The 11,949-nt window shown below is 38.0% G+C and overlaps 1 protein-coding gene across 1 annotated transcript; it reads left to right on the top strand.

Moving 5' to 3' along the window:
* Positions 1–327: 327 nt before the first annotated feature.
* On the top strand, positions 328–10,572 carry LOC132555782 (uncharacterized). Its single transcript, XM_060220150.1, has 6 exons — positions 328–336; positions 762–867; positions 2,079–2,304; positions 2,477–2,629; positions 4,135–4,339; positions 10,486–10,572. The coding sequence occupies exons 2-6, from the start codon at positions 763–765 to the stop codon at positions 10,523–10,525; spliced, it is 729 nt and encodes a 242-aa protein (XP_060076133.1). The 5' UTR covers positions 328–336; position 762; the 3' UTR covers positions 10,526–10,572.
* The last annotated feature ends 1,377 nt before the right edge of the window (positions 10,573–11,949 follow it).

Here is an 11,949-nt window from a genome sequence, read left to right as displayed (position 1 = left end):
ATGATTTTCGCGGAAGATTCACATGGATGCCTTTACGCATGTGCGACATTTACTTCACAGACTGTTCAAATCAAGAAGTTGATTGGTCAAATGAATTTATGAAAACTGTATTTGTTCAACTATTAATTTTTTATGGCAAATACCGACAATATATTTTAAGTCAGATTGCCAATTAAATGTAATTCATGCGAATATTTCTATAAATTTACTTTTTTCACTTGTCGTTGTCAGGCAGACGAAAATGGTTGTAGCAACAACACTTGTAGCTTCCGGTATAATATAGCCATCTAAAGCACTTGCATCTGTGATTTAAACTTACAGGGAAAACTTAGCCAGGTAAGAAATATACATGTATATACTTCTATTGTGTATGAAAATATCATCACGTCCCAGTACAAATGTCACGATATAAAAATAAAACACCTTTAGCTAACCTAACGGGCACCTGTTGACTCTAATTGATTCTGCATAATTCTCGATAGTAAATACTAATACAACTAATTGGTTGAGTAAGGATCCAGATAATTAAAAGTGCTTTAAGTATCTGTCTGTGATTCTACTTCAGTGAGTAACAGTAAGATAAACTAAAAAGTCATAGACAAATTGAAAAATACAAGAAAAGTATTGAAAATTAAATTAATCCATCATGTTATGTGTGTAGGTCCTCTTTAATAGGGAGAATGATTGAAATGATTAATTACAGATCTGCTTAACAAGGCATCAGTCATGATTATGAGTCTGAGATTTGTTCCATTTGACAGGATGGCGACCCAGGACCTCGGTATGGATATGATAACAAAGCGACCTCGGACCCCTAGGGATCCATACACAACGCTAACTGACATCCAGATAAAAAATCTAAAAAAGGTATGTATTCCTCCTCTTCCATGATGCTCTCCTCCTCTTGTGTCACCCTCCACATCCTTTTCCTGTGTCGCCCTCCTCATCTTCTTCCTGTGTCACCCTCCTCCTGTGTCACCCTCCTCCTGTGTCACCCTCCTTATCTTCTTCCTGTGTCACCCTCCTCCTGTGTCACCCTCCTTATCTTCTTCCTGTGTTGCCCTCCTCATCTTTCTCCCTTGTCACCCTCCTTATCTTCCTCCTGTTTCACGCTTTTTTTTATGTGCTGTGCCCTCTTGCTCGTCCTCCTCCTACATTACCTTCCTATCCTCCTTATATCCTCTCCTTGCTGTGTCCCCTTTACCTCTACCAGTTGTGTCTTCTTGTTTTGGGGTCACGGTGGCCAAGTAGCTAAGGCGTAATGTCATTAATCACTATATCCCTCCACCTCTGGGTTGCGTGTTCGAGACTCATGTGGGGCAGTTGCCAGGTACTGACCGCAGGTCGGTGGTTTTCCCCAGGTACTCCGGCTTCCTCCACCATCTAAACCTGGCACGTCCTTAAATGACCTTAGTTGTCAATAGGACGTAAAACAACAATAAACCAAATAAACCAAATCTTCTTGTTTGTCCTCCTCCTGTGTCCCTCTCATCATCTTTATGTATCTCCCTTCCTTATTCTTGACACCTTTGTCCCTTTTGCTTGTTGATCCATATTATTTACCAATTCATATCTTTCCTTCCTTTTCAACCTCCTCCTATGTCCCCTCATCAACCTGCTCCTTTGTTTCCCTCCAGTGCCTCCCTCCTCCTTCACCTCCTCCTCCTTGTCCTGTGTTCCTTCCTCCTTCTACTTATCCTGCGTCCCCCTTCTTCCTCTTTCCCTCCTCCTGTATCCTCCTTTCTCTTCTCATTGTCTTCTTCCTATGTACCCTTCTCTTTCTCCTTGTCCTCCTCCTGTGTTCCTCTTCTTCTTGTCCTCTTCCTGTGTTCCCCGTCTCCTTCTCCTTGTTCTCATACTATGTCTCCCTTCTTGTCCTCTTCCTTTGTCCCCTCTGCCTTCTCCTTTTCCTCATCGTTTGTCCCACTTTTCCTTTACCTTGTCTCTTCCTGCATCCTGTCCCTTCTTCTTGTCCTCCTCTTACATTTCATCATTCTCCTTCTCCTCCTGTGTCTCGCTTTTCCCTTGCCTTTTCTCCTTCTCTGCCTCTTTTAACATGCTGTAATGTCATGTTGCAGGACCCACAGGCATACTTTATGAACAGCCAGGGTAAAAACAAACCATATCCTATGACAGGATGGTACCGTGACCGATACGCCAAGGACATGAACCAGCACCTTGTACGAGGAATATCTAAATCTCAACCATATTGCTATATAGACTACCAATGGAACAGAAGTCCACCAGACCTTCATAACACAGTCAGGCACGGAGCTGCTGAGCGCTGGGGACCTGATAAAGTTGGTCAGTAAATAATTTGGGGTAGATCAGCTCTGTATGTTCCAGAAATGATGATTACCAGGCAAAAATGAAAATATCTCTCGTTTCTTTTTTCAATTATTGGAAATTTACTGTAGAAAGTACCATATATTTATAGAAAAGATGTCAATTTTAATGGCTATTATTTTTTTTTCAGGCATGAGAACTGTACAGCACTTTAATGGTCCTGAAGATAACAATCGGTTTGTCAGTACAGAATTATACAGGAGACAGCCCACAAATGAACCTGGCTTTGTGAGCACAACATATGGACGTCCGGGGAATGGGTACTACTTATTAAGAAACCCTAGTAAGTAATTGTTGAAGCTGCCGGGAACTTGTTGGCCTACATTTTGAGTGTTCATTAGATATGTTTACATGGTATGGCTTGTTAGCACACTTACCTAAAGGGGAAATAATGGGGTTTTGCCATGGCCCGAATTTTTTTCTTTTGACAGCTTTTTCTCAGTAAAGAAGAGGCATAGGGCCATGATATTGGACAAGCAGCATGCATGCTATGGTTAATGGCTAAAAAGTGTGTTCAAGGGAATAACCTTGATCTATTCTGAAGATCTCAAAAGCAAAATGCATAAAGATATGAAAACAATTTCATTTCTGTAACAAGAAGACCAAAGATCATGATATTGGGCTACCAAATTTATTCAAATGAATGACCCTGACCCACTTTAACGGTCACAGAGGTCAGATGTGGTAAAAGAAATCTTCATATAGCACATTTTTGATAACACAAATACAAAGTTTTAAAGCTAAAATTGAGAGTGTTTGTGTATTGAGAAACCGAAATTTACACCACTGCTCTCAATTTAGATTTATAACTCTGTATTTGTTTTATGTTCTATGTATGTGATGTAGTTTATGTAATATTTGTGTCTTGATAAAGGAGCAGGTTACCTGGAAAATTTGACAATTCGCCTGTTCATACTGTTGCTATTACTTCATTGATCATATATATGTATATATATATGAATAAGATGAGAAGAGCAGTTGAACGATACAGGCCCAATGAGTCACTTGAAGTTATTGTTAGATTGGAATTAAATCTGATTCCTTTTTGACGAGACTGGGCTCATTTAGTTAGGATTTTTACCTAACAATAAGTCTACATTTGATAATAAGCCTACTCATTACGAATGCCTTTCATTTTTAGGAATTGAGTCTACTCAACAGTCTTTGAGTGAATATCTTGCTCTCTGGGCTTATCATAGGATCGACATGGTACATGTATTGTGATCAATGAATGTCAACAGCACATTTGCTAGATCTGTAGTATTAGAATTTCATGTTTCTGGCAAAATCTATCAGGTTAAAAGGTGATTCATAATCAAATTGGAAAGAAAAGTGAAATGAGTATGAGACAAAGAATATTTCACTGCCTCTGCTAGGATTCCAACCTGGGACCTCTGGTTTACTTGTCAGCTGTTCAACTGATTGAGCAAGAGAAGTTCTCTCTAGCTTAACGGTATATTGGGGGTAGTATTCAACAGGATTTTGTACTCCCCCTCCAGGAAATGTTTCGTCCTGTAGTTTCCAGAGGTTACATGCTAGGGATGTCTGTGGGACAATGCTAAGTATTATCCCGGAGTGCTTACATAGGCGCCAGTGTAATAGAGGTCATTATTTATTTCGTTGGCTCTGCTAGGATTCCAACCCAGGACCTCTGGTTTAGTAGTCTGACGTTCAACCGATCGAGCTAAAGAAAAGTTCTTTCTAGCCAAGTGGAACAATATGGCTAGTATTTACCAGGGTTACAAGTATATGGCACTGACGAAAATCTTGATATTTTTAAAATTTCAGATACGAAAACATGGTTTGGATCTACTGTGCCTCTGAATCGTACTGGAATTTTAGAATCAATACAACCAAAAACAGTCGCGGAATACGAAGCAATTCGAAAGTGTGAGCAGGAATCTATCGCCCAGAGGAAGGGAAGATACCCCGTGTATTCTGAGTACACAGATAGATTTGGTTTAAAGACAAAGATTGAGCCTATGATGAACACGTGAGTTTAGTCACTGGATATTTTCACTGTGCTGCTCTTCAGGTTTGGCTGTTTCGGCAGATAAACTAGAATAAGTTATCAAATAACAATTTAATGGAACTCATTTCTGTTAACATACTTATTCTGGCACAATTAAATTTTAGTGCAATTTTTGAACATATAGTGCATTGGTGAGTTCACACATTCACATTAGTTGTTTTATCAATGACACACAGTAACTGAAATTAAATTATCACAATCGTATTTTAGCATAATATCTCTGGTGTGAAAAGCAAGCAAAAAATGAGATGAACACAAAAATATAAATGCTTACAGTACTACATATTTATATGCAGTGAAAACCTCCACATACATGTAATTGTAAACCTAATTTACATAAAGTATAGGAAATCTTAAACTAATTATTCATCCTTTAAAATATTTTATTGTCTCATGTCATTCCCTTTAAACATTCTACGGTACAATTCACTTGTCATGGCCAACTTAGTGAAAAGGAAATAGCACTCCGTACAGGGTTTACATGAAAACTGTACACTTTGAATTTTACATTGATGACTCCGAATTCATAAAAGCGAATCACCGTGAACTCGTTATATTACTGGAAAAAGAAAAATTCACAGCCACAAAAAGAAATATTATTCACAGTCATTAAAAACTTGCTAAAAATCATATATGACCATCATTTCATTAATTGTATTTCTAACTAATAAAGAGACAATAAGATTCCTTTTTCTATCATCTTTGTAAAAGATATAATTACCATTATCTTAGATGTAAAAGTGAATACCGTTATTTTAGATGTGAAAGATAATTACCATTATTTAAGATGTAGAAGATGATGTTCATTATCTTAAATGTAAAGGTGAATTCCATTATTTTACATATAAAAGATAATTACTATTATTTTACATGTAAGATAATTACCATTATTTTAAATGTTAAAGATAATTTCCATTATTCTACATGTTAATGACTCTCCATGTTTGTCTTGATTTTTGTCTACATGAACTTATTTACTAATCTGTTTCAATATTATCTCTGGAAGAGTCAAGGATATATATTAAAGGATAGAACAAAGCTAATTTATTGATGATTATTAATTTATATAAACATGTATTTAGTACAAAGAAACCAAATCATACCAAAATTTAATTTGAAGAATTATAAGTATATGTTTTTGCCTCTTCCAACAATTAAAAACCTAATTCTGTACTAATTTTACATTCCTCCTTCATGCCTGACGCAGGATGCCTACCCATTGTTATTAGTAGGTACAGCACTTTGTTGTGTGTTTCAGTTTTGCATCAATATATTTATCAATGCGTAGTGTGACTAGGTACATGAGTGTTTAGTGTGACTAGGTATGTGACTGTGTAGTGTGACCAGGTACATAACTGTGTAGTGTGACTAGGTACATGGCTGTGTAGTGTGACTAGGTACATGAGTGTGTAGTGTGACTAGGTATGTGACTGTGTAGTGTGGCCAGGTATGTGACTGTGAAGTGTGACCAAGTATGTGACTGTGTATTGTGACTAGGTACATGACTGTGTAGTGTGACCAGGTACAGAACTGTGTAGTGTGATCAGGTACATTATTGTGTAGTGTGACAGGTACAAGGCTGTAGTGTGACTAGGTACATAACTGTGTAGTGCAACTAGGTACATGGCTGTGTAGTGTGACTAGGTACATGAGTGTGTAGTGTGACTAGGTATGTGACTTTGTAGTGTGACTTTGTAGTGTGACTAGGTGTGTGACTGTGTAGTGTGACTAGGTGTGTGACTGTGTAGTGTGACCAGGTATGTGATAGTGTATTGTGACCAGGTATGTGACTGTGTAGTGTGACCAGGTATGCAACTGTGTATTGTGACTAGGTACATGACTGTGTAGTGCGGCTAGGTATGTGACTGTGTAGTGTGACCAGGTACATAATTGTGTAGTGTGACAGGTACAAGGCTGTGTATTGTGACTAGGTACATGACTGTGTAGTGTGACAGGTATGTGAGTGTGTAGTGTGACCAGGTATGTGAGTGTGTAGTGTGACCAGGTATGTGACTGTGTAGTGTGACCAAGTATGCGACTGTGTATTGTGACTAGGTACATGACTGTGTAGTGTGACCAGGTACAGAACTGTGTAGTGTGATCAGGTACATTATTGTGTAGTGTGACAGGTACAAGGCTGTAGTGTGACTAGGTACATAACTGTGTAGTGCAACTAGGTACATGGCTGTGTAGTGTGACTAGGTACATGAGTGTGTAGTGTGACTAGGTGTGTGACTGTGTAGTGTGACCAGGTATGTGACTGTGTAGTGTGACCAGGTATGTGACTGTGTAGTGTGACCAGGTATGCGACTGTGTATTGTGACTAGGTACATGACTGTGTAGTGTGGCTAGGTATGTGACTGTGTAGTGTGACCAGGTATATAATTGTGTAGTGTGACAGGTACAAGGCTGTGTACTGTGACTAGTTACATGACTGTGTAGTGTGACAAGGTATGTGACTGTGAAGTGTGACCAGGTATATAACTGTGTAGTGCAACTAGGTACATGGCTGTGTAGTATGACTAGGTACATGAGTGTGTAGTGTGACTAGGTATGTGACTTTGTAGTGTGACTAGGTGTGTGACTGTGTAGTGTGACCAGGTATGTGATAGTGTAGTGTGACCAGGTATGTGACTGTGTAGTGTGACCAGGTACATAATGTGTAGTGTGACAGGTACAAGGCTGTGTATTGTGATTAGGTACATGACTGGGTAGTGTGACAGGTATGTGAGTGTGTAGTGTGACCAGGTATGTGAGTGTATAGTGTGACCAGGTATGTGACTGTGTAATGTGACAGGTACATGGCTGTGTAGTGCGGCTAGGTATGTGACTGTGTAGTGTGACCAGGTACATAATTGTGTAGTGTGACAGGTACAAGGCTGTGTATTGTGACTAGGTACATGACTGTGTAGTGTGACAGGTATGTGAGTGTGTAGTGTGACCAGGTATGTGACTGTGTAGTGTGACCAGGTATGTGACTGTGTAATGTGACAGGTACATGGCTGTAGTGTGACCAGGTACATGACCATGTGGTGTGACCAGGTATGTGAGTGTGTAGTGTGACCAGGTATGTGACTGTGTAGTGTGACAGGTACATGGCTGTAGTGTGACCAGGTATGTGACTGTGTAGTGTGACCAGGTATGTGACTGTGTAGTGTGACAGGTACAGAACTGTGTAGTGTGATTAGGTACATTATTGTGTAGTGTGACAGGTACAAGGCTGTAGTGTGACTAGGTACATAACTGTGTAGTGCAACTAGGTACATGGCTGTGTAGTGTGACTAGGTACATGAGTGTGTAGTGTGACTAGGTGTGTGACTGTGTAGTGTGACCAGGTATGTGACTGTGTAGTGTGACCAGGTATGTGACTGTGTAGTGTGACCAGGTATGCGACTGTGTATTGTGACTAGGTACATGACTGTGTAGTGTGGCTAGGTATGATACTGTGTAGTGTGACCAGGTATATAATTGTGTAGTGTGACAGGTACAAGGCTGTGTACTGTGACTAGTTACATGACTGTGTAGTGTGACAAGGTATGTGACTGTGAAGTGTGACCAGGTATATAACTGTGTAGTGCAACTAGGTACATGGCTGTGTAGTATGACTAGGTACATGAGTGTGTAGTGTGACTAGGTATGTGACTTTGTAGTGTGACTAGGTGTGTGACTGTGTAGTGTGACCAGGTATGTGATAGTGTAGTGTGACCAGGTATGTGACTGTGTAGTGTGACCAGGTACATAATGTGTAGTGTGACAGGTACAAGGCTGTGTATTGTGACTAGGTACATGACTGTGTAGTGTGACAGGTATGTGAGTGTGTAGTGTGACCAGGTATGTGAGTGTGTAGTGTGACCAGGTATGTGACTGTGTAATGTGACAGGTACATGGCTGTGTAGTGCGGCTAGGTATGTGACTGTGTAGTGTGACCAGGTACATAATTGTGTAGTGTGACAGGTACAAGGCTGTGTATTGTGACTAGGTACATGACTGTGTAGTGTGACAGGTATGTGAGTGTGTAGTGTGACCAGGTATGTGACTGTGTAGTGTGACCAGGTATGTGACTGTGTAATGTGACAGGTACATGGCTGTAGTGTGACCAGGTACATGACCATGTGGTGTGACCAGGTATGTGAGTGTGTAGTGTGACCAGGTATGTGACTGTGTAGTGTGACAGGTACATGGCTGTAGTGTGACCAGGTATGTGACTGTGTAGTGTGACCAGGTATGTGACTGTGTAGTGTGACAGGTACATGGCTGTAGTGTTACCAGGTACATGACCATGTGGTGTGACAGCTCATATGTTTTATTATTATCATAGGTTATGATTATGTTTTTACCTCAATGAACCTTGGCCACATTTTCCTTGTGAAACAGTGCTTTTGGTTTGATAAACCACTGCATGCAGCCATTGCTATATTTTGAATTCATCATCATCATCATCATCATCATCATCATCATCATCATCATCATCAGGAAATCAAATTTCATGTAAAAATGATTTCAAATTTCTGAAAAAATAGTAGTAACGGGTTGGTAGGCAAGGACTGTAAGGAGAAACAGCCTGCAATTCTGGACTTGTAATCAGGGAATTAATTTACCTTACTCTGCTTTTTCAAGTCTCAAGTGACCTATTGTCCTTTGTTATGCATTGACCATCTGTAAACAGTGCACATTTTCATTTTCCTCCCCAAAATATCAAGAAACAATGTTAGTAAATATAAACAAAAGTGAACAAAATCATGAGCTGTTTGGTTTCCAGCCTCCAGGGGCCGGAAGTATGGGGTTAATGAGAATCAAATCGACGTAATGTTTTCGAAACTCTTGTAGACTCAGATACATTAGTATAATATACTTTTCATGGATGGAAGGGTCTTAAATTGCTTTCCTGAAATTAGTCTCCCCAGGGGCTCACATTTCTCCTTAGGGAGGGGTTAAAGTTTACAATAGTTTATGTTAAAACATTACATGTTTGGGCATAATTTGTTTAACATCCACTATACACAGTTAACATTTTCATTGCATGTACAATTTAATTCAAGTTGTCTTTATGTTCCAAGAACAGCAATAGTATTTATAGAACTCGGGTGACTACTGAGGCCCCTTAGGCCTCTTGTTCTTCAATAGTTACTCACAGCAGCATAATTATGCTAAGTAAGTTCAGTAACAGACCTTACAAAAGGTTTATGGATGAATACAGAGGTCATGACTACAAATTCACATTTTTGAAATTACTTTGGAGGGATGAACCAAATGCTTCCAATGCATCGCTTTAATTTTGGTTTCAAAGTTTGAATGAAGATTTTTCTTCTGTCACTAAACTTTCTTCTTTGGATCTACATTAATTATTGTGCAAACACTTGTATGACTATAGTATCACCATTTTAGTGGTACAAAAATAAGTTATCATTTCTCCAAGAAGACACTGCAGACCCGATCATGGGTCCTCATATAGTGTGCTGTACTCCTTTCTAAATTCAGAGTCTCTTTTCACCGTTATTGATCCTTAACTCATCATCAACTATTTTGTTTTAAATTTATTATTGGTTGATCCACAGTATTAGAATAAAATATTCTAAGCCCGTGGTTGATCAGCGTAGAATGTAGCTGAGGATCACATACATATGTGTTGGCAAGTAAATAGGATATATTTGCATTGTGCCTATTGATGTCTGATGTTGTGTGGCTGCATAAAGATACTTTGTGTGACTCTTGGCTGAATACTTGTTTTATGAATTTTTTTTATATCATAAGTGCTTTTATGAAACAAATGATAATTTTTGCAAATCTAAGATACTTTTTAAATACTATTCAGAAAAAAATACATTTTGACAGGTTTTAGAATAAAAATATGGAGCCCAAAATCAAGCAGAGCCATTTTAATGTGGCATTTTCAGTTGATGACGTAACGTTATTGTCAAATGAAAAACGCTCCCGAGTATATTACACTAATGGCATATACGTGAAAATATTACATGATTTGGAATACAGGCTGGTATTTTGATAAATATTGAACTTGATATCATCAAAGCAAGCTTATTATTGTTGTTTGTTTGTTGTTAATTTTTTATGACAAATTTGTCTTAGTTGGAAATATGTTTGTTTTGCAGGCGACAAAGGGTGAAGACCTATATAGAGGAATCTGCATAAACCATACAGAGACGTTTTAATTGGCATGCTACACTGTGATATTACCCAATGTGCAATGATTAGGAGATCCTACCCAATCAGCGTACAGGGATTATTCACTGCTTTGGATGTTAACCAACCATCATACAGGGATTATTCACTGCATTGGATGCTATCCAATCAGACTCAATGCAGTATTCTGACTTTTATTTGAAATGCAGTGTTTGATCAATGGCATTTATGAATGGGATATTTCTATGAAATGCATGATATAAAAACAAACATGAATGTAAAGAAAATGCATCCACAATTTCATTTATTTACAAAATGTGGTGTCTTACAATGAAGACATGACATATTTCTCGGGGCCAATATTGTAGACACTATAAGGAGCCATTTCACTCCATGAATGTAATACACCTACCTAATTCAAAACCTCAGTTATTTATCACATATGTTGTTTTGTGGTCGTTGAAGCCTTTTCCTCGAATTTCGGAATAATACAAATTTTCCCCACAAGGAAGACTCAAAAATTGAAGATTTTACGTTTTCAGGAAGCTACTTTTCATCCATACAAATTTGAATAGGACATGGACTAAAAATTGACAGAAGGCGGATAAGCGGTGATGCTGGATAACATATTTACTTCTACATAAATACATACAAGAAGACAAGCATGTGTTGTATTTAAGTGTGAATATTAATGTGTGTGTATATATGCATATATATAATTATGTTCTCCTGACCCCGAATTATTGCCCTGAGTGATAAATTGTTGATATATGTATTTACATTATTGTGCTGGACAGAACAAAGAACATGTGAAGTGCCAAATCTGTCATGTGTTGCTACAAAATAGTGTATGAATATTACTTCCATTATTATATACGAGAGACCTCAATAATGTGTATCCTTGTCGATCTATCTTCGTATTTTTTAATCTCTGGTAGATTTCTTTACTATATATATTATATTTCGTATGATCAATTTCATGATACAAGTCTTGATTAAGAAACAGTTTACCTATTATGAGCATTTGGTGCAAACGATGCCTGCATTGGTGATCTTAAATAGATGAAGAAACTGACCAAATGAAATATGGTAAATTTTGAAATATTGTCATTATTTTATCATTAGTTTTACATACTTTTAACTAATGAATTTTCATTAGATTTTTTTATCGTTTATCAGTGATCTAAAATGGATGTTCAGTATTACTGCAAAGCAAGTGCCCACAAAACAGTGTATTTTCATCCCCCGAAATACATGACTCACGAAAATATTTTTTTTCACAGTACAAATAAACAAGCATGATACATATAGTATCACAGTTTATTTCACTGTAGTAATATGCAAATGTAATATGACAAAGCTGTACCAGACAATGTAAACGACTAGAATGACCATGTTGGAATAAAAGTGAAAAAGAAATGATCAAACACCAT

Source organism: Ylistrum balloti, unplaced genomic scaffold (genome assembly GCF_031769215.1).
Source record: "Ylistrum balloti isolate Yb309-2 unplaced genomic scaffold, AGI_CSIRO_Ybal_v1 Utg369646, whole genome shotgun sequence".
Lineage (NCBI taxonomy): Eukaryota > Metazoa > Mollusca > Bivalvia > Pectinida > Pectinidae > Ylistrum > Ylistrum balloti.
The sequence above is the reverse complement of the archived record's forward strand: the minus strand, read 5'-3'. Positions and strand labels throughout refer to the sequence as shown.

Excerpts from the sequence above, each read along its gene's own strand:
- LOC132555782 (XM_060220150.1), top strand. The coding sequence starts at position 763 with ATGGCGACCCAGGACCTCGGTATGGATATGATAACAAAGCGACCTCGG. Across the intron at positions 2,630-4,134 it reads CTACTTATTAAGAAACCCTA|ATACGAAAACATGGTTTGGA; the intron begins GTAAGTAATTGT and ends TTAAAATTTCAG. Across the intron at positions 4,340-10,485 it reads ATTGAGCCTATGATGAACAC|GCGACAAAGGGTGAAGACCT; the intron begins GTGAGTTTAGTC and ends TTTGTTTTGCAG.